Source organism: Balaenoptera acutorostrata, chromosome 4, assembly GCF_949987535.1.
Source record: "Balaenoptera acutorostrata chromosome 4, mBalAcu1.1, whole genome shotgun sequence".
Classification (NCBI taxonomy): Eukaryota; Metazoa; Chordata; class Mammalia; order Artiodactyla; family Balaenopteridae; genus Balaenoptera; species Balaenoptera acutorostrata.
The window spans coordinates 79,521,904-79,543,935 of NC_080067.1; the positions used below are offsets into that span (position 1 = coordinate 79,521,904).

A 22,032-nucleotide genomic window follows, 5' to 3' on the forward strand; every position below is an offset into this window, starting at 1 on the left:
ATTTCAATAGGCAGATAAAAAGGAAAAAAATCACTCCATAGTTCCATCATTTCTGCAGAGCTACACTTACTTTTATGTATTTCCTTCTCTTCCCATGTGTATTTTTCTTTCCATGAATGTTTTTCTATAATTGCAATAAGGGGGTATATATACTTGCCTATATATAAACTTCTTATTTTGGAACAATTTTAGATTTATAGGAAAGTTGCAAAGACAGTATGTGAGTTCTTATATACCCCTCATCCAATTTCAGTTTTCTCTAATGTCACCATCTTACATCTTTCAAGACTAAGAAACCAACATCGGTACATTGCTTTTAACTAAACTCTAGACTTTATTCAGATTTTACTGGTTTTGCCAGTAATGTCCTTTTTTCTGTTCCAGGATCCAATCTAGGATAGCGCATTGCATTTAGTCGTCATGTCTCCTTAGGTTCTTTTGGTCTGTGATAGTTACTCAGTCTCTTGTTTTTCATGACTTTGATAGTTTTGAGGAGTACTGTTCAGGTATTTTGTAGAACGTCCCTCAAATTGGGTTTGTGTTATGTTTTTCTCATGATTAGACTGGGGCAATGGGTTTTTGGAAATACCACGTGGGGATGTGCCCATCTCATCACAGGGGTGCATAATATCCAAACGGCACCCCTGGTGATGTTAACCTTGATCACTTGGTTAAGGTAGTGTTGGCCAGCTTTGTCCATTGTACAGCTGCTACTTCTCTATTTCCATGCTTTTTTTTTTTTTAAGTTTAATTTTATTTATTTATTTATTTATGGCTGTGTTGGATCTTCGTTTCTGTGCGAGGGCTTTCTCCAGTTGTGGCAAGTGGGGGCCACTCTTCATCGCGGTGCGCGGGCCTCTCACTATCGTGGCCTCTCTTGTTGCGGAGCACAGGCTCCAGACGCGCAGGCTCAGTAATTGTGGCTCACGGGCCTAGTTGCTCCGCACCATGCTCTTTTTTTAAAATCAAATCACTAATTCCAGTCCACCCTCATGGGGAGAGGGGATTAAGCTCCACCTCCTGGAGGGGCATAGGATTTACATATATTGTTTGGAATTCTGTCAGGAAGATTTGTCTCTTCTTCCCAATTTATTTATTTATTCAATTCTTTATTAGTATGGACTCATAAATATTTGACATAAACTTTTTCTCTTTTTTTTCATATAACATTGTGTTATAAGGTTTTTTTCATGTTACCATCCTGGTCTTTATAACCATCATTTTAATGATTGCATCTACTTTGGGATATTTTCCATTAACTTTGTACTCTCATAAATTACGCTTCTGTAAACATCTTTTGAAACAATGTTCTATGATTCTTTGTATTCCAGATCTGGCCTGGTGTCTGGAACACAAAAACACAGTAAATATTCAATAGATGTTTATTTGGGATGGATGAATGGATAGATGAATGAATGAATAAATGAATGAATGAATGCTGGGCTGGCAATGTAACTCAGTGGCCCTTTTTCTTTTCCCCTGTTGAACAGTCTTCTCACTCTTGGCCTATGAAGATCTCAAGTCTAAGTTAAATGTTGGGAAGAGAAGTTTGAGAACTTGCTGGATATCAAGCTTTGGCTTCCTTGAACCACACCTAGTTGGTAATAAACAAAGAACCTCAGAACAAGTAAAGATTCTGTACTGTAAGCTATTTTTTTTTTTTAATCTCTGGTTGGAAAACATTTGGATACTCTATCAACTTCAGCAGTCTTTCACACAGCTTTATCATTCTTCTCTCAGCTTACCTTGTAGACATAACAATTTTTAAATACCTAGGGTATTTTTAGGACATATAAATATCTTTGTATCTCCTGGTTTAGTCCCTGGCAAGGAAAAGCTGGCAGTTTAATAATAAAGTGAGTGAAGTACATTTGGAATGTTATCTACTCTAATAATGGCTGTTGGACAAAACAGAAACAGTCGCAGACAAAGCTGAGGGAGGAGAAGGGAGATGAGGACACTTTCATCACTTCAATATTTGGGAAAGTAATCACTGTAGATATTTGCTGGCAAGAAAAGAGATAAGAAAGCTAAGACAGGAGGTAATCAGAGGCAAGGTCAGAACAATCCTGCCCCATGTCCTACAATGTACTTCTGATCATTCTTGTTCCCACTGACAGGCAGAGAGGGAAAAACTATCAAGAACAGAATGTTTCCCAAGTGGTTCTCTCACTCTCCAGGAAGAGTCATGTCTATTTGTTGAACCCAACTATTATGAATAGTTGAACCCACATAGACTCTGAGGGGGTGGGCACCCACAGAATTGTCTGTAGTAGAGTCCCCTGCGGATCCCTGATCTGGGGGAAAACAGCAGGGACACCCTAAAGACAAATTGTGCAGTGAGACTAGAGAGCCCCAGGGTCAGTTGGCTTCATATTCATCTCAGATTCGGGTGAGTTCAGGCTCTTTTGGTTGGAAGAAATCAGACCTGCTCCTGCTGGTAGTAAAAAGGTAAAGAACAGTCATTACAGAGATCCATGTGGCAAAGAGGAAAACTGGCTAAATTCATCTGACTACAGGACCCCAATATGGGTTGACCCTGTCAGGGCCTCCTTTCTACCTAAGACCTCAGCATGGGTTCTTCTGGCTTAATTTGGAAGGGCTCGTGTGGGGTCTTTGGGGATATCATTGGGATTTTGCAGAGGGAACACTAATGAGCTTAGGGTGATTAAAGAGGACAGGAAAGACCACTGCTGTAGCAAAGGCAATCCTTGTCAGGAAGACCCTCGAAGGGTCATTTCATCTGTCCACTTGCCTCCACACAGAACAGGCAATTCCTTACATTCATTCATTCACTCCATTCATTTACTTGTTTGTTTGTTCTATTTGGGAAAATACTAAATAACAAGATTGTGTGAGAAGTGCTCTAACAGGAGGTTTAGAGAGAGTGCCAAGGGCTCACAGTGGGTGGGTATAGTAGAATGCAGGCAGGGAACGCTGTGATATAGCTGAGTTAGTTCTTTAAAGGAGGAAAGATCAAGGTGCATTTAGGAAACTGCTCGTAGTTCAGGGAATGGCAGGAGATCAGGCCATGAAGCTAAAGTGTGGTCATGTATTGAAGGTCCTTTACGTGCCAGGAGAAGAAACCAAACTATCTTATGGGGAGAGAAATACTGGTGAGTCTTAGGCAGGGGAGTATGACTCCACAGTAATGCTTTCTGTCCTTCCCACTGCCACAATCTCCTTATTCCCACTATGGAGGGCAACTTGGCAACATTTATCAAAATTACAAATGCACGAATCTTTTGTGCCAGCCATTCCACTTTGGATAATTTATCCTACGGATATGCTTGCACCCATGTGAAATGCCATATGACCAGGTTTTTCACTGTAGCGTTGTTTGTATTAGTAAAAGATTGGAAACAACTTAAATGTCCCTCAATAGGTAAATGGTTGAATCAATTATAATCTATCCATATAATGGAAAATGTGCAGCTATAAAAAAGAATATAGAAACTCTTCATGTAGTGATATAGAAAATTCTCTAAGATATTATACTGTTAGGGAGAAAAAAAGCAAGAGACAGAAATGTGTATACAGTATGCTAGTTTTTAAAGAAGTGTGAAAAATAGGAGATTATATATATATATATATAATTTGCTTGTATTTGCATAAAGAAACTCTGTAAGGATAAAAAGAAAAGTCATGAGTGGCTACCGAAGGGGGTGAGGCAGAAACAGGGCACATGGCTACAGAAATGGGAGGGACTTTTCATTGTATATCTTTCTATGGGTTTTAAGCATGTGAATGTATCAGAAAACTACATTTAAATATTATTTAAATATTATTAAATAACGAAGAAAGAGAGGGAGAGGGAGGGAGAGAAAGAGAGAGAAAGGGGACGCTCTGTTTTTCCCTTTACCTCTGCAGGCCTCATTCTTGCTTTACACCTTGTCAGGACTTTCTTTTCGTTAGCTCTGTGGCTGAGGGCTTCCAGTGGTTAAGAGAGACATATACAACTCTTCTTTTAGACCTCTGTGTAGACAGACCCATTGTTGGCATCTAGGTTGAATTTCTTTCTTCAGTTTCTAAGTAGAAAAAGGCTGGGAAGTGAGGGGCAGAGGAGAGAGAGGTGCCTTTTACTTCTCTGTTTTCCCTTTACCGCTGCTAGTGCTGTTTTGTGCTTGCTGTGGGAACAGGAGCTTGAAGGCGAAGCCAGGAGTCTGGCTGTTCCTGCAGTGGGCCAGTGGGAAAATAAAACCATTTGGGAACTACAGGCATCACTGTTTAAAGGGAAAACAGGTGAGAAATTGCAGGAGTTGTGAGAGAAAAGGACAGGACTTTCCTAGGGCTTGTTGCCTAATGGTTACAGGGCATCTGTGCTGTGCTGTGTTTCAGGCTTGAGTCTTACTGGTCTGCTGTAGCCTCTTGGAGGGCTGGTCACTAAAACTCCCACCTACATCCTAAGAACCTTCTGACCACGCAAGGTTTCTTTTAACACAGGAACTCTCACCTCGCTGGTCTGGTATTAAGTGTACATCCAAAACCAGAGCACAGCTCTCTGCTTTCTGTTCCTCCCCCAGAAGCAGTCCACAGAATTGAGGGAGGCAAGGGTATATGCAAAGCACATCCTCGTGTTCTCCATGCTCCTAGAATACTAGTGCTAGGTAGATTCTCTTTCCTTTTTAGCACATTCATCTTTGATCCCAAGAACGTCAAGCTCACAATTGGAATGCTTGGACCATCTGGAAGCTGCTTCACTAAAGCTTTAAAAGCAAACAGTTTGATACCCTGGAGATCAGAAATGGGAGAGGACTATAGTTGATCAGGTAGAAGAGCCAGCAGGATATGGTGGTGGGCATATTGATCCCCTTCTCCCATCCTCTAAGCCAAACGTTCAAAGGAAAAAGGAAGTAGGGTTGGGCTTCACTTTAACCAGGATGCTATAAAAATTATGCCTACTCTTTACACCATTAGAGGGTATAGTAAATCTACAAACATTTGGGGCCACAGAAAATGATGAATAACAAAGTCAATGCCAGAAAGGATGAGTGTCCAGCTCACAGTTCCCCTTTCTTTGTGGTGTACCCCCAATTCTCAGTAGGGAGGCCCCAACACAGCCATAACTCTACTATCTGGCCTGCCTCGCTGGCAGCAGACTCAAGAGGACGGCAAATCCTGCAGTTGAGGTTCCAGAGCTGCCCTGGTCTCTGCCCTTCCTGAAACTTAGTTGTTAATTTTCGTTGGATTCTGTAATGTATCCCAGCATCTTTCTAATATCTTGCCCCACTCCCCCACCCCCAGCCTTTTGCTCCCTGCTTAAAAATGTCAGAGTCAGAACAAAACATCTGGTATTTATCTTGTTTTTAGAGGTTTGGGGCTAATGAGGTGACAGTGACAATGCTATGCCACACCCTCGTCCAACGAACATAATTTCTCTCCTGAACTATTGCAGCCAACTCCTTAGGATATCTATCGCTTCTACTCTTGTTTTACTCCATTTTCTGCAAAGTGGATGCTGACATTTTAACCAGATCAGTCACTCCTCTGATTAAAACTCTTCAATGGCTTTCCAATGTTCTCAGAATAAAATCTAAAATCTTTGGTCCCCCATGTTCTTACAATACAATCTGAAATTCTTAGTTAAGTCCTTCTTGCAGTTCCTTGCCCAAACTCCTTCTGTCTTAGGTCCTTCTGTCTTAGGACCATCAGTATATGCTAGTCCCAGTCTGGAGCCCTTTCCTCCCTACTCTGAGCCTCATTTTTGGGGAGAAGGTGATACGTACCTTCTCAGGGGCCTTAATTCTCTCCAATCTAAATTAGGTATCCTTGTTATTTATTTTTTTAACTGCATTGACTCTTTTCCTTCATAGCTATTACAGCTTGTAATTACATATTCATTTTAGTAACTGTGGGCAATGTCTGTCTCCCCCGCAAGACCCTGAGTGCCTTAAGGGGCAGGGACTGTCTCTGTTTTGCTCCATGCGATAGCCCCAGAGCCTAGCACAGAAACCAGCATACAGTAGGTACCCAAATATTAGACGGATGATTAAATAGGAAGAGACTGGCGTGGCTGGAGATGGTTGAGATTTAAGATAAGGAGCTGAATTTGTGTGCTAGTGGTAGAAAAGGAATGAGATACATTTACTTTAAAGAGAAAAATCAACATAACTTGACGACAGTGGGTGGGGAAAGAGATAATGCTTTCCCAGCCAAAAGTGCCAGCTGACTCAGAGAGGAAGAAACTAAATTTTCAAACCGGGGTGACTAATGGTTAGGTTTGGGGAAATATGATACTTATGTTGGTTTTAGACATACTGGTTGGAGCTGAGCAAGGGACATCGAAGGGGGAAGTGTTCAGAAAGTTGCAGGGTAGAGCTGGAGCTCCAGCGGGCCAGGAGCATAAAAGAGAAACTCAGAGCTGGTTGTTCACAGAAGTGGGAACTGAAACATCTAAGACAATTCCTATGTTGCGGAGAGGAAGATTTACCCCGCTTTAAGCGACAGCTACACCAAGGGGACAGGTAGGGGGCACACCCCGTGCACTGGAAAGTGCCACAAAGTGCTTCATACACGAAGACATAGAAATCTAGAGAGGTGAAGTGATCTGCTCAAGGTCACACAGCAAGTCAGTGACAAAGCATTCCAATCCATTTTTCCTGACTTGTAAGGTCCAGTTTTCTTTGCATTAATACACAGAAACTTCCTGAATTTTCAGACATGCCTGCTTTATAGTAGACACTCCATACCAGTTCCTGATAGTCAAGGCAGGCAAATAAAAGGCAGAATTTCATTTCCTTAGTTTATTAACGATGACAATGAACTGTTAGGCTGTGTATGAATTATAACAGGTAGAAACCTAGTTCGGAACACGAGTTGTACACACCCAAGAACATCTCCATTTAGACTCTTGCTCCTTTTATGTTAATTCAACAGAAGCTCTAAAGCTTTGGTAGAGAAAGTCAGTAACAGCCTCATTTAAGTGGAAAATATTTGCCTTCCACTCTTCTGCTATGTCTTAAATCTGTCTCCACCTTGTAAGCAAACTTCTTTTTCCCTTTATTTATAGAAAAAAACACTTCTTCCTTCCCATTTCATTCAGAAGGAACTCTCTTCAGTGCATTCAAAGCTTCTCCCCACAACAGCAGGGATTTTCAGATACTGATAAGTTGCAAAGTGCTTTCAAAAAATCCCATCCTCTTTCCTCTCTTCCCCCTACTCTCAAATAAATAAATAAATGGGTATTTGGACAGTGATGACAGCACAGTGTCAGGGTCACTAAAACAGATATGCAACCTAAAGGGATGAGGTGAGAGAGGTGGTGAAAAATAAGTGAAAAACCAGGAGGGTGAGACTGTTGAGCTCAGCTTCAGAAACAGTGTCAGCATCTTCCATCCTTTGATCCTATGCTATATGAAACGCGCACGACAATAATGAGAGTATATCTCTCCTCCAGTGTAGTGACTTGGAGTAAGGAGCTAGATTTGTAATTTAAACCAAAAGTGGAAGTAGAGCTCACCATCTTCACAAAGCCCTTAGTCTGAATCTGAGGCCTAATCCTCAGTGAGACTTGAGTTTCATAGGGTCATTCCCAAAGCTCCTTGAAGGACAAGGGAGCTTCTAGTCTGCCCTTCAAAACTGGGCTGAGCTGGAGGCCTTGGCCTTCACAGTCCCTCCGCCCCACCCGTGAACTGAAGGGAGAACAGCCTGAAGTAGCCTTCAGATCCCAAGTTTGAAGCAGAGGGACCAACACCAGAGGTCAATTCCTCCCTCTTGTCCTGGTGGAGCCTCAGCTCTGTCTGTTACTTTACTGCCCCTTCGACTTCCTGTGAGACTCCTGGTCGCCTCCAACTCAGGCACTCATCAGCTTCCACCAACCATGTGCAACTTTCTGTTCAGCTTCCTGGGGCAGCGCCCACAGCAAGTTTTCCCTACAAGCAACCAACTATGGAAAGACAGGTACCCAGGAAGAAGTCAGTCCCAAAACAAAAATGCTCTGGGCTTTAGTTCACAGAGCTGCCAGCCCTCAGAGCAGTGATCCTGACCAGTGTTTTACATACAGGTCAGGAAGTACAGCAACTTAAAGAATATGACAAACATATACTCGGTCCCAGCAAAAACTTTTCCCATCAAAACACACATTAAAAAAGGGTGTGTGTGTGTGTGTTAAAGTTAGTAATAAGAAAAGGATGAGTGAACATATGAATATCACCAGGCTAAAGTTAAGTGCATAATTGGCATAAAGGCTCTTGTTATCCCAAGAACACGGGAACATTCACGCTCACATCCACAAACTGTCAAGTTGTCTGACACCACTAATAGCAGGAAGCTTTTTCCTCAACTTTGACAAAAGAAACTAAGGCAAGAGATCAGCCACCAGGGAGGGTCCCAGCTGTGCTTCAGGAGCAGAGGGAGAGCACGGAGTTAGGCCAGGCTTCTACTCAGAACCACACTGACCACCTAACAGAGGACACAGTGGCAAGAGACCCACTGATAAAATGGTGGATGGGGCTTCTGTCCTCAATTTAGGATGGCATCAGGGACTTGCCTGAGCTTGAAAGATCAAACCTGCACCAGAGCTATGTTGACTAAAAGGAACCTGATCACCTAAGAGGAGGCCAACAGCCCCTCTGACTGAATAAATGCTCCTTAAATAACAGAGTTGTAGCGTTACTTATGCTAGAAATGGGCCTGGTCTAAGTATCAGTTCTGTTCTTTGTGTCAAGTCCCCCAGGGTAGATAAAGAAAGTCAGCCTGTGACATTATCTATGCCTAGAATATTTCAAACAAGGAAGTCATGACTGCCTCCTTGAGGTCTCTGAAAATTCTAAGGTAGCAATAACGCTGTTTTTATGGCCTCAAAAACACCTAAATAAGAATGCCCACAATGTAGTCCCATTCTCTGCTACTTCTCCTCAGGGCACAGTCTGACCCTATTCCAGGACTGGGAGAGAGAAAACTCCATCCTCCTGTTTCAGCAGCAAAGGAGAAGTGAGTTCGCTGAGAAAGGCCTGGCTCAGAAGCTCCAGAATTACAACAAAATAAAACTGGAAATGATACTTGAGATGCAGCTGAAACCAGATCTGGTCCAAGTGGAGAAGGCCATGGATGTCGGAAGAATTGGGTCTCCCTGTCCATTCCCCTGACAGAGGCACTAGAAGCTTCACTTAGGGACCCATGTGTCAGTTTTGATGGAAATACTTGGTACCTATAAATTGTCACAACAGACTGGACCCCACCAACCTAAATAAGGTTGACTGTACATGGACATTAGACAGGTCGTAAAAATTAATAATGATGATAATAATTAAAAAAAAAAAACCAAGTGGGTAAAGTCCTTAAAAAGGTGGCTCAGTTCTGCACTATGTGTGACCCTAGCCCCTAGAAAGAGTGCTTTACGTGCTTTCTTCAGGTGGTCTCCAGGACGGCGGCCTCCAGGGCCAAGGCCTCGGTGGGTTCCTCCTCATAGTCTGACATGTAGGACTCCAGGCTCTGCTTGGCCAGCAACTCTCGCCGGGCCTGCAGCCGCTCACAGCGGGGACAGCTTCCAGACTTGAAACAAGCTTTATGGTAACATGCTTTACACTCTATTCAAGTTGGGAAGGGGAGAGAGAAAAGAACAATTTGTATTATCTCGAACTGGAAGCAAGTCGCTGCCGTAACCCTTCTCACACCACGGCTTGGTGCACCTGTGGGAAAACACAGGGAGCTGCTGAACCAAACCAAACTCTTACTAATAGGGGTGGCTGATGGGAAATAAATGAGCCTCGTTTTCTGTCTTGTTTGCCCACCCCACACCGGGCACCAGCCCTCACCTTCACAGGTCCGGCACTTATGGAGCTCAAAGGGAAAGATGATGTCATCCGCATTCTGACAGAACTCACAGATGAAGCCCTTGGCTTGGCAGAGCTGGAGAGGAAAGACACAGGCAGCAAAATGAGGCAAAGCACACCACAGGAACTGGCCAAGAGGGTGAACACAAGCGAGGGGAGGAGCAAAATATAAATAAGTCTTGAGGGACTCTAAGGTGTTCTCCCACCTTCAGGAAAGAGACCCAGGCTGGACTTAGCATGATGGCCAAACTGGGGCCAGGGTTGGGCAGTGTTGCCAGGCAGTGTTAGACAAAGCTTTAAGGTGAAGACAAGAGAGGCATGAGTTTGAGAAACTCCAGCCATGAGAGTGGTTCTCAAAGAAGAGATGAAAAGAAGGAAGGAACGATGCCACAAAGGGCTTCCTAAAGTCAAAATTCCAGCCTGGGTAATGATTTTATTTTGAAATAGGAAACACAACCAATTAAGGTAAAATGTAAAGGCAAGGACAGTTCTCCAAAATAACACCCAGCCTCGAGTCAGGTTACAGTGAAGTCTTTCCAATGCCCCCTGCTACACGGGACTTCTACATATGCCCCATTTTAAGCTCTAATTCTGGGACTGTTACAGGAACACAAACTGGACATATTCTAAGACGGGAAAGTCTAAATATGGAATTTATGAATTTCTGGTATGTTGGATACATCAAGAACAATGATAACTTGCATCTACAGAATACTTAGGTTTACACAATGCTTTCACATAAATTATTTCATCAATCCTCAAAAATACTGAGAGGAAAGGACAGTGGGTATTAATCATTATCTTCATTTTAGAGACAAGAAAATTGAGGCTTATCTCAGAGAGGGCAAAGTATTTCCTTTGATCACAGTGATTGAAAATGATAAAGCCAAGACCCAGTCCCTCTCCAGAATCTAATCCAGGGTCCTCCTCTCACATCATGACAATTCTTTAGTGAAGGCCTGCCTAGTCCTGCCTGTTTCCCAGGAGAAATGCCAGCACCAAATCCTCTTCTAATTCTAGGTTCCTTAGAGCTGGATGATTTAGCTGTTCACCAACCCAGGGAAGAGCAATCCTGTCCAGTTTTTCTCACAGTGTTGACAAGCCAAGTCAACTTCCTGGAACTAAATGGCAAGAACCCTGGATGCACGCTACTCTCGGTATCCCTAAGCAAGGGCCCAGCTACATGCTAAAGGGAGAGTTTCTTACCATGCATCGCTCTACGTGGGCAGCCCCCGCCTTGGTGAGGTCAGCGAGCCGGGGCCCCAGCTCTCCCTTCCTGGCTGCAGTCAGGTCGTTCAGCGAGTACAGGTGGAGATCCTCTGTCAGGTGGCCTGGAACTGTGTCAAAGGAGTCCAGAAGCCTGCAGGAAATGAGGGGAAGTGGGCGGGAGCGGAGAACGAACACTCTGTGTGGCATATCAGAGTAGAAGGACTTCTATCCAGAAGCAGGAAAGGGAAGAAAAGCGTCCTAGGCAGAGTCATGAGGGTGGGTAACAGTCAGCCAAGCCCAGGCCACCTCAACCCTCCACACCACCAGGTGTCTGGAGGGCAGAAGTGACTTTTAGGCCCTTCTGCAGTGATGCATGTCAGCTTGCAAGGAGTGGTGGGCCTGCCCTGGGTAGAATAACCAGATCTCCCCTTCCAGAGAGAGGGACACAGACATAGTTACTGCTGTAGGCTTCTCATTTACCATTTCTGGAATTTCCTGCAAGATCCCCCTACTCTCCTGCTTCACATAACAAGGGCCAAATGCTGGGACATGTTTCTTTCAGAGACGTTAGCTCAGCCAGAGGCCTCTGGCCTCCACACAAGACTTACTCTTTGGCCAGTCGGCATGTCTTGAACATGTTCTTCATGTGACACAGCTGGACCCGCAGCAGCTGAAGAGAACGGCATTGTGGTGGTAGGTGGGGAGTCAGAGGGGTGTAAAGAGGAGAGAAACCACCGTTAGAAAGGCCAGTGCCTTTAAACCCTGCGCGTCTGGAGGCTTTGCACGAGGCAGCCAGAGCCAGACTGTTCTCTATACCCGTAACTCAACAACTCGCTTCAAAGGCACCCCCAGTCAGGGAAGGGCCCTCTGCTAGGTCAGTCTGCCCAAATCACATACATAGCTGGGAGCTGCTGAGAAATCCAGAATCTGAACTTCCGACCCGACACCCTATTCTCCGTTCAGTAATATTTTCAGGGAAGGGAGAAATCCTGCTTTTGCCATTAAGTGTTATCTATAGCTTTCAAGCTGCCTTGCCAGGTTCGAGACTCTAACTAGACAGATACCTCGAAAATGGCATGAGAAAGTACGCAGAGAAAGTGAGAATGATGAGATGGCTACAGCTCCACCCCAGCGACAAAGAGGAGTGTGGTGATCTTGGCAAACCTCTATGAACAGAGGGTAATCTGTGACGTGACCTTTTCAAGGGTCGTACCCGGACTTGATTGAGCAGCTTGACCTTCCTATAGAGGGCACTGTTGATGTCCTGCACATTGAAGAGAGGATCGTTCCAGATCTTAATGAGCAGGTCCTTGGAGAAATTGCTGACGTAGTACTTGCTGAAGTCCCACTTGCGCAGAACTCGGCTGGGGATAACCATCTGGGCATTCTCGTGGCAGCACTGACAGAAGTACTTGCCCAAGTACTCGCAGTACCGCAGCCGCTTGATGTAATCTGAAAAAACCGGAGAGTCAAAAGGTCAGAGGTGGCTTTCCCATCTATAAGCTGGTGAGGCAGCCCTGCTGCTCCTTTTGAAAGAGGAGGAAGGGACGGCCAGTGGGCTCCGGCCACCTCTGTTTGAGCTCCCAAAGCTGCCAGAAACCCACATAGTGGGGCCTGTGGTTTCCGTGTCCCAGCCTGGAGGCCGCTGAGGAAACAAGTGCTGCCAGAGTTGGTAAGATCCAGCCTCCAGGAACCTGGCTGAGAGTACACAATGTTCTCCAGTACACGATCCTGGTAATGGGCTCCTAGAAATCATTTCCCTCTGATTACCAGTACTGTTGCCTAGTACTACCCCTTTCCGTCCTCCAGGCCTCTTCTTTCCCTTTTCCCAATTCTGCTCTATCACCTCCTCTTACTACTTCTCTGACCAGCTCCCTCGCCCAGGTGTAGGACAGGGTAAAGCCCTTGGAGGCCGCGGGGGGTCAGGGAAGACGCTCACCAGGGTCACTCCGGATGCCACATCCTGCACAGCGGTAATTCTGCTTGGCCACAGCGATTTTCCTCCTGAGGAAACGGGAAGGAGAGGGGATTGGCAGATACCAGCTACATGAGGTCTCTGAGATGTAAAGGATGGGGATACAAATATAGGGTTCCCATAAGGATGGGAAGAGAGGGGAATTCACCTATTTTTTTAGAATTGGACAAAATGAGCCTATTGGGAGAACCAATTCAAACCAAGGATTGTAAGGTTAGAATTTAGGTCTAGGCAGTGACTCTCCCCAGTAATGAACCACACTTTCTGTACAAACGTAAGAGATGAGAAATAGTAAAGAGGAGAGAACAAAAGGAAAGAAAAGCATCCATCCATCTTGAGGAAAAAAAACAAGAAGTTCATAAAACTACTGGGAGGAAGGCAACAGGTTGGGAGGCCAGTGATAAAAGACCTCATTTCTGGTTAGCTCTGGGAAGGAATGGGAGGACTAAGAGTAAAACTCGCAGACAAGGGACTTCCCTGGTGGTCCAGTGGGTAAGACTCTGTGCTCCCAATGCAGGGGGCCCGGGTTCGATCCCTGGTCGGGGAACTAGATCCCACATGCATGCCACAACTAAGAGTATGCATACTGAAACTAAGACCTGGCGCAGCCTAAATAAATAAATATTTTTTTTAAAAAAAACAACTCGCAGACAAGTAGATAACCCTCTCCCTCTGCCTTTTAGAATTGTATGGGAGGTACAGCTGCAGGTAGGGACAATAGGGTGAAGAGAAGGCTCTGACAATCCAGAGAGAATGTATCTGTTTGCCAAAGGGCACGGCCACTGACTACTCACGTTGGGGCTGGATGAACATTAAAAATTATCTGAGGCCGGGGTGGGGCCCACTCCAGGTTGCCTCGAACACGAATACGTAGCTTGTAGATGTCAGCATGCTGCCCGTCATCTGGTGAGATGGGCAGTGAGTCAGGGATGGGCAGGAGCTGCAGGAGAAAAGCACAGGGTGATCCACCAGGGACAATCTGGGGGAATACATATGCTTGACCCTTCTGGCCATGACAGAAGCATAATTAATGAAAGCCATTTCAGGAACACCATAAGCAAGGGCTTCAGGGAACCTTGGCCCTTGAGATAAATGATAAGGCACCAGGCTACTAGAAGTGAGGGCCTTGGGTTCCAAGAATCAAAAGGAACAGAAACAGCATCCCAGTGTGGTGGCACTCCTTGATAATGCTGTCCCTGAACCCAGCCCTGGACCCTTGGTGTGCCAGGGTGCTTCATGCCTTATTCAACTGCAGAGCAAAGAAGAACCTGAATAGTTCACTTTTCCAGTGTCTCAAGGTGGTCACAACACAGGAATGCTGCCCCCGGGTCTAGTGAGCAGTCATATGGAATAAGGACAGTGAAGGAGCCGTTCGTTATCTCCTATCCTGACGATGGCTAGGGAAAACCTAGGCAAGCGTGCACGCATTCCTTCATTTATCCATGCCACACATTTGTAATGAATGGCTTCTAAAAGTAAGGAAGGAAACACGGAGGCTCATTCTAAACTGGGGATGTGTAATAAAGGAGAACAATATCAGAAAGGCTCACAGCCTCCTGGGGCTGGACGCTGGGTGGAGAAAAAGACTTGAAGAATCTACCTTCTGAGGGGCGTCGTGCTCTGGAACGAGCCACTCTAGCTCTGAGGCGGCTGGGAGCTGCATCCCCTCAAACTGCTTCAGGAGTCCCATGGCCACTGCCTCAGCAGACGTGGAGTGTAGGAAGCAGTGAGAGCTGAAACAGAGAGTCCAGGAAGACTGAGCATGGAGAAAAGACAGGAGGATGGGAGCCCTAACTTCAGGACCCGATACCATACACAGTGATTTATGGACTGAGAGAACACTCACAGCAGCCCCAGTCCACTCAGCTTCCTTTCTCATCATCCTCAGACATGTGAGTATAGAGCAAAATACACAGGCCCACACATAGTTCTAAGACTTAGGCTCAAATCCCACTTACTAGCATTCATGGCACTGCTGGTTAAGAATTCTGTCAAATCCTTTCTCTAAACTTCACTTTCTTTTTGTTTTTTTAAAAATTAATTAATTTATTTATTCATTCATTTATTTATTTATTTTTTGGCTGTGTCGGGTCTTCGTTGCTGCGCGCGGGCTTTCTCTAGTTGCAGCGAGTGGGGATTACTCTTCGTCGCGGTGCGCGGGCTTCTCATTGCAGTGGCTTCTCTTGTTGCTGAGCACGGGCTCTAGGCACGTGGGCTCAGTAGTTGTGGCACGTGGGCTCTAGAGCTCAGGCTCAGTAGTTGTGGCACACGGGCTTAGTTGCTCCGCGGCATGTGGGATCTTCCCAGACCAGGGCTCGAACCCATGTCCCCTGCATTGGCAGGCAGATTCTTAACCACTGTGCTACCAGGGAAGCCCTAAACTTCACTTTCTTTAATTGCAAAATGGGGATGACAACACCTGTTTACAAAATAGAGTGAGTCAAACTGCTTTGTGGACTATGAAGACTATTGTCACTCCCACATGAGCTACTATTTCCTCTAGTTGAGTCTACTACGTGGAACCTGTTCAATTCGATTTCATAATCAGAAATCACGATCACTGTTCTCTCTTTTGAGACCTGATCTTCTGGGAGCCTCTGGTATAATCAGAGTTCGCAGAGAAGGAATAATCCACACTGCAAGCTTTGCCTCCACCAGAGCCTAGCCTGTTTGATCCCATGATCTTCTGCTCTCTTCCCTGGACTCACCACCATCAGGCAGGCCTGTTACATTAACCTTGCCTCTTTGTGAATTCAGATGGCTTCATCCCATGGCCTTCCCATTCATATCCCAAGACCTGGGTTTGTTTCTCCACATATCCCAAAGTTTTATTAAAAAAAAAAAAAGTACTTACAAGGACTGGGAGGAAACAAATGATTTGTTGTTTGAGGGTGTGCTCCTTCTGATGTCAGCATCTAAATGCAAACAAGAGTTAAGGGGAGCAGGAAATGGAAAGGGAGGAGGTAAGGGATAATAATGGAAAGCGGTCCAAGCTATTGCCAGCTAAGCACTCAGGGCAGCAGCTAGGTGCTACATTCTATGCAGGATAAGGAGCAGAGTCCAGGTGAAGCTTTACATACAATTTATAGTTTGGCTCTGTTCAAGTCACAACAGACTGAATTGGTGACATTATGCATAGCATTGAGAAGGTCAAAGTGGCTACAAATCCAGGTGGAAACACAAATTCACATTTAGTGCAAAGCAGTGAAGGAGAAAACGAAGCATCCTAAGGCAAACAGGGACACACTCTCTACCAAGCAGCAACAAATTACTCCAATTTCTCTCATTCTCTAAATCTCAAGTGCTCTTAAATGATAAACTCTCAGAGTCAAGAACTCTATCTAGCTCTTTTTTTTATACCAGAATCAGTACCTAACACAGAATTTAGGTCATAGAGGTTACTCATTAAATGTATGTGGAATTGAAATTTTGCTTCTAACATCTGACCACTACTGCTATTACCCACTGAATGTGAGAAGTCTTCCATGTCCTTAACAAAGTTTCACGGAAAGACTCCCTTCCTGTCTGGTGGCACAGGGGAAAAAAAGAACATCTCTATGGTTTGGCAACTCCCTGGAGATGCCTGGTAAACAACAAATTTTCATGGAGCTATTCAACATGATCTTTACTAAAGAACTCTCAAACATAATTATAGGAAACTATGGCAGACTTTCCAAAGTCTATTTCCAAGAAAGAATTTTGAAAAGGATTTCTAATAATGACATGCCTGAACCTCTAGAGACCTCATCTACCCAAATATTTTTAATGGGGAGAATGTGAAACATGGCAGTCATGTTCAAGAAAGGCAGATACTACCTATTCAAGTCATGAAAACAAGACTGTTCTGATAAGTCTCATCCCTCACCACTTCCTTTGATGCCTAGTGAAAAGACCTTTTCCTAATTAAACCTACACAATGATCAATCTACTGCATTTAAGCCCCTCAATAGAGTGCTAAGCTTACATGACATCACTCTGCACTTGGCCATGAGTAGCTCAATTGTTCTTCATGTTTCCTCTGTATACATATACGTTTGTGTGTACCACTAGATTATAATATCTCTGTGTGAGGAAATGAGATTTGTCTAATTCTTCTGTTTGGCCTTGAAATATTTAACACAGTGCTCTGTATAACAGCATATTCTCAAATAATATTCCTGAAAAATCAATGTCTTCAAAGCTATAAACACAAGTAAGCGAAAAGAACTGAAATCTCTCAGTTTTCATATGCTCTCTAAGCATAGAAAAACTTAAGATAGCAGCAAAATCTTGGACTAGCAAATAACAAATCCTATTTTATTTACCAAAGAAGTTCATGTATATCATATACTCTGTCTGAATTTGCGCCACTCAAATCCAGTTCCCAATACACTCCTAGTTCTGTATTCCATTCCAAATAGTGCTAGAAGAGAAAAAAATACTCTAGGCAACAGTAGACCTTCATAGACCATTGGGTTTGCAACGCTGACTTGAGTAACACTAAACTGCCTTGGATCATACCTAAGTCTTGCCTTGTCCTTAAAATCCTCAAAGAGCTTTTTGTACATAATAGGTTTCCAAAAAATACTTCCTAAATAAAAAACTGGCTGAAAGCAAAAAGCGAATTTCAGCCTGTTTAGGAGTGACAGAAAAGGAAAAACGAGACAAAAATCTTAGACAGATATCTTGAATAAAGAGCTAACCAACATGGTTACTTGAGGGCCAGGCTACTAAAGAAAACATGGCACGCCGGAGAGGAGAGGCGGTTGACAATTCATGGTTGCTGAAAACCGCTGTCTTCATAAAAACTATTCAGCAGTTCTTCAGCCTCATAGAGAGGAAGTCTTCTTTTCTTTGAGAGAAAAAAATAACACTCTTTCCTCTTTGGAAAATAAAGTCAAGTCATACTTTATCATGTTTCTTCTTTTTTACCAGAGATGCAGTGACGTCCTAGCTAATCATGAATATTTCCAAGAGTGCAGAAGACTACACGGGTTTGGAAGCGAGGATCTTACCCCAAGAGTGGGGAGGGAGAGGCAGCGCCTGATATCAAAAGGGACATGACACCTGTCACTGGTCAGTACCATGAAGGCCTTGTGGGTACTAGGCCTCTCTGTTGCCTCCTGCTCACTCTCTAGTCAGTACAAGCAGATGATTAGGTTAACGTGGTTGGAACACTAGTTGAGGATCTGGATAAAAGTAGACCAGGGTCTAGGATAATTAAGGAGTAAAGAGACAGAAGAAAGCTACTCAACTGAATGGATTAAATGTACCCCAAATGAGAGCACTTGAGAAAGAAGTCTGAGAAGCACTCCTTCCAAATGGAAGTTAACATAATTATGAAACTTTTTATCAATTCTTTAACAAGAACTGATTTCAAATGCTTCTGATGCTTTAGATAGGATAAGGCTATTACTACTGACTGGTAAAAGTTCAAAAATATAAAGACAAACAACAACAACAACAAAAATAATGACAGGTTATAAGAAGAATTTTTGCACGTCCAGACACCGGTATTGGGATGATCAGGGAAGAACTGGTTAAAACCTCGGTACCCTAGCAAAATCTGCACATTTTTAAACAAAATAAGTGAGGCACAAGAATAGAGTCAACTTCAGAATTTACTGGCCAATTTGATGTTGGTTTGCATCCTGTTTTCCTCTTAGCACATAAGGGGATACCCAACACATCCAGAAATCCAACTCTAATGAATGTTCTGTAACTGCTGACTCAAGAGGAAACACTTTAAAATGGAGAACCACAATTACTCTTGCCTTAGAAGGAGAAAACAATTTATTAAAAGAGGGAGGGTGGGGAGGAGCAACAGATTACCTTGAATTGGATATAATTTTAAAACTTTCCCAAAATATAGTTCATGAACTTTCCTCTTTATATATTGTGCCAGTTTTCAATTTATTGCCTTTCAGCTCCCAACCTGACCTTCTTTTTGTCGGCTCTGTGATAATGGAGCTGGACTTGAAAACACTGATCTTTGGCCAGCTGGCACAATGTTCAGCTTCGCCAGTAGAGGGCGCTGGAGGGACACTGGAGGAGGAAGGGGTTTGTCTGGCTGCTGGTGCGCTCCCGTAAGCGGACTCCTGCGGTGCAAGTGACTTTCCCCAGGGTAAGCATGGCTTCAGGAAGCTTTGCGGCAGAGCGCCACTGGTGGTACTTCTCATAAGCGGCTTCCCTTGGACCTCTGGGAAAGCTTCCGAGCCGGTGCCGCAGGCCTGGCCCCTCCCATGAACCACTTCCCCCAGCACCCCTTGAGTTCTGAGGCACAGCACCCCCTGGGGGTAGTCTCCTCCCGCACCCCAGAGAAGGTTCCCTGAAGAGGGCTGTTGGCATTGCACCCCGCATGGACAACACGCCCGGACATTCTCTCAGGGCAGTTCTGCACCTTCAGAGAACGCCACCATCCAGTGAGCAAGGAGGTCTGGATTGCAGCCTCGGGGTATGGCCCTCTTCTACATTTGTTCCTCCCCTGGGGGCTCTATCTCAGCCCTAGGGATGGTGACTGCTGCCTATATCTGCTATTCCTGTATTCGCTAGAGTTTTCTTTACTCCTTATGAGCCAGTCTCCCATTACTTCAATCCCCCATCAGAGTTAACAATTCTTTATATTAAATTTTCACTATTCAAGTTATCATGTGGCTTCTGTCTCCTGACTGGACCCTGGCTAGGTACATAAATGCAGAGATTGAAATTCTAGAAGAAGGAGGATAAAGAAGAATTGATGAAGTTGTAGTGGGAAAGGATGAAGGGAGGAAAAAAACAACAACAAAATCCTAAAACCAGAGAAGCTGAAAAGACTGTCTGGAATTGGGAGCCCATGAATGGTATCATATCAATTTGGCAGACACCATCAGAAGATACAGATGAAATGAAAGAAGCCAGACACAAAAGATCACATACTGTGTGACTGCATTTACATGAAATGTCCAGAAAAGACAAATCTATAGAGATATGAAGATTAGTGGTGGACCGGGGCTTGGGGTGGGAATGTAAATTAACTATAAATGGGCGTGAGGGATCTTACTGGGGTGACGAAGATGTTCTGAAAGTAGATTACGGTGATGGTTGACAACTTCGTAAATTTACTCAAATTTAGTGAGTTGTACACTTAAAGTGGGTAGATTTTGAAGTCCAATTATTCCTCAGTAAAATTGTTTTTTAAAAAGGGAATAGATGTTAATGAATACAAAGCTTTCTATGAATAAGCTATGATCACAAGTTTACATCCACTTTACTGTGAGGAGGAAGTAACTTTCAAAACTATTTCCTTCATAAACACTCCTACCCCATAAGGTCTACTTGCTGAATTAGGATCTAAGAAAAATGATTACATTAAGCAAAGTATTACAATTATGCAGAGTAGTTATCATAGATGATGTCTATACTACGATGCTTAAGTAATTTTTCCACGGGTGTTATAGATTCTGATAACCTTCCTCTGATAGAATCCCAAGAGATTCTTCAATAGCATATATTACTTAAGGTGATCAAAAAGAAAAGCATCTGTAAGCCTCTGGACATGATCAAGAAGACTGCTGGGGCTTCCCTGGTGGCGCAGTGGTTGAGAATCTGCCTGCCAATGCAGGGCACACAGGTTCGAGCCCTGGTCAGGGAAGATCCCACATGCCGCGGAGCGACTAGGCCCGTGAGCCACAACTACTGAGCCTGCGCGTCTGGAGCCTGTGCTCCGCAACAAGAGAGGCGGCGATAGTGAGAGGCCCGCGCACCGCGATGAAGAGTAACCCCCACTTGCCGCAACTAGAGAAAGCCCTCGCACAGAAACGAAGACCCAACACTGCCATAAATAAATAAAATTATTTAAAAAAAATAAAATTAAATTTAAAAAAAGAAGACTGCTAATGAGAAATATACCGACACTTGTTAGAAAGAATTTGGTCCCCAGTAATAAACTTCATTAAAGACCAGAAACAAAAACAAATACCGTATGCTAACACATACATATGGAATCTAAAAAAAAAAAAAAAGGTCATGAAGAACATAGGGGCAAGATGGGAATAAAGACGCAGACCTACTAGAGAATGGACTTGAGGACACGGGGAGGCGGAAGGGTAAGCTGGGACAAAGTGAGAGAGTGGCATGGACATATATACACTACCAAATGTAAAACCGATAGCTAATGAGAAGCAGCTGCAAAGCACAGGGAGATCAGCTCAGTGCTTTGTGACCACCTAGAGGGGTGGGACAGGGAGAGTGGGAGGGAGGGAGACGCAAGAAGGAAGAGATATGGGGATATATGTATAACTGATTCACTTTGTTATAAAGCAGAAACTAACACACCATTGTAAAGCAATTATACTCAAATAAAGATGTTAAAAAAATTATGCTTTCATAATCGGGAATCTGTGTGTAGAAAGAAAGTCAAACAAGTCACTACTTTGGAGAGAGGGTTGTTCTGATTGCTTTCCCTCCAAGCCCTCAAAATGTGTTGGGATTGTGGATCATGAGAAAAAGTAGTACTTTAGTTGAAAAATATTTCATATTCTTGGTGTATAAAAAACGCTTTAAAGCTCCCAAAAGAAAGGATACTAGGAAGACCAAATAAAAGTATGCCTTATGGTTAAAGCAGACTGACTATGCTCTAACAAAGAAGTACCTGACAGTCAGTAAATGCACATGCAAAGGATTCTGGTTGTAAACACATCAGAAGCCAGTTTAAAAGTGACTTAGGGGAATTCCCTAGCAGTCCAGTGGTTAGGACGCAGCGCTTTCACTGCCTGGGTTCGATCCCTGGTCAGGGAACTAAGATCCCTCAAGCCATGTGGCATGGCCAAAAAAAAAAAAAACTAAAAAAAAAATGACTTATGATTGTTACTTCTCAAGCAAGAGAAGACTATGTTAGAATAAATTACAACAGTTCAGGAGTAAAGTAAAAGGTACCTAATTACTTTTATTTCTCTAAATCTTAATTTAATCTTATACATATAATTATTTCAAATTCTAGTGGCTGACAATATTAACCGTTAAAATTAACTGTTAATTAAAATTTTAAATTAATAAAATAATTAACTATTAATCAAATTAATAAATGCCCTGAATTTTGTTGTTTGTGTGTTTTAAAGC

The 22,032-nt window shown here is 43.7% G+C and overlaps 1 protein-coding gene across 10 annotated transcripts in view; it reads right to left on the reverse strand.

Annotated features, from left to right (window-relative positions):
* Nucleotides 1-6,516: 6,516 nt before the first annotated feature.
* RUBCN (rubicon autophagy regulator) overlaps nt 6,517-22,032 on the reverse strand; it is a 63,989-nt gene continuing 48,473 nt past the window's right edge. For 5 of the 10 annotated variants that reach the window (XM_007171624.2, XM_007171626.2, XM_007171627.2 and 2 more), the window contains 9 exons: nt 15,812-15,872; nt 14,558-14,690; nt 13,752-13,897; nt 12,922-12,986; nt 12,196-12,434; nt 11,591-11,652; nt 10,980-11,133; nt 9,756-9,849; nt 6,517-9,527 (listed from right to left, as the gene is read on the reverse strand). In XM_007171624.2, the coding sequence (XP_007171686.2) occupies nt 9,349-9,527; nt 9,756-9,849; nt 10,980-11,133; nt 11,591-11,652; nt 12,196-12,434; nt 12,922-12,986; nt 13,752-13,897; nt 14,558-14,690; nt 15,812-15,872 (1,133 nt within the window). In that variant the 3' untranslated portion in view covers nt 6,517-9,348. The remainder of the gene's footprint in view (nt 9,528-9,755; nt 9,850-10,979; nt 11,134-11,590; nt 11,653-12,195; nt 12,435-12,921; nt 12,987-13,751; nt 13,898-14,557; nt 14,691-15,811; nt 15,873-22,032) is intronic. The other 5 variants (XM_007171631.2, XM_007171628.2, XM_007171630.2 and 2 more) reach the window with 3 other exon arrangements.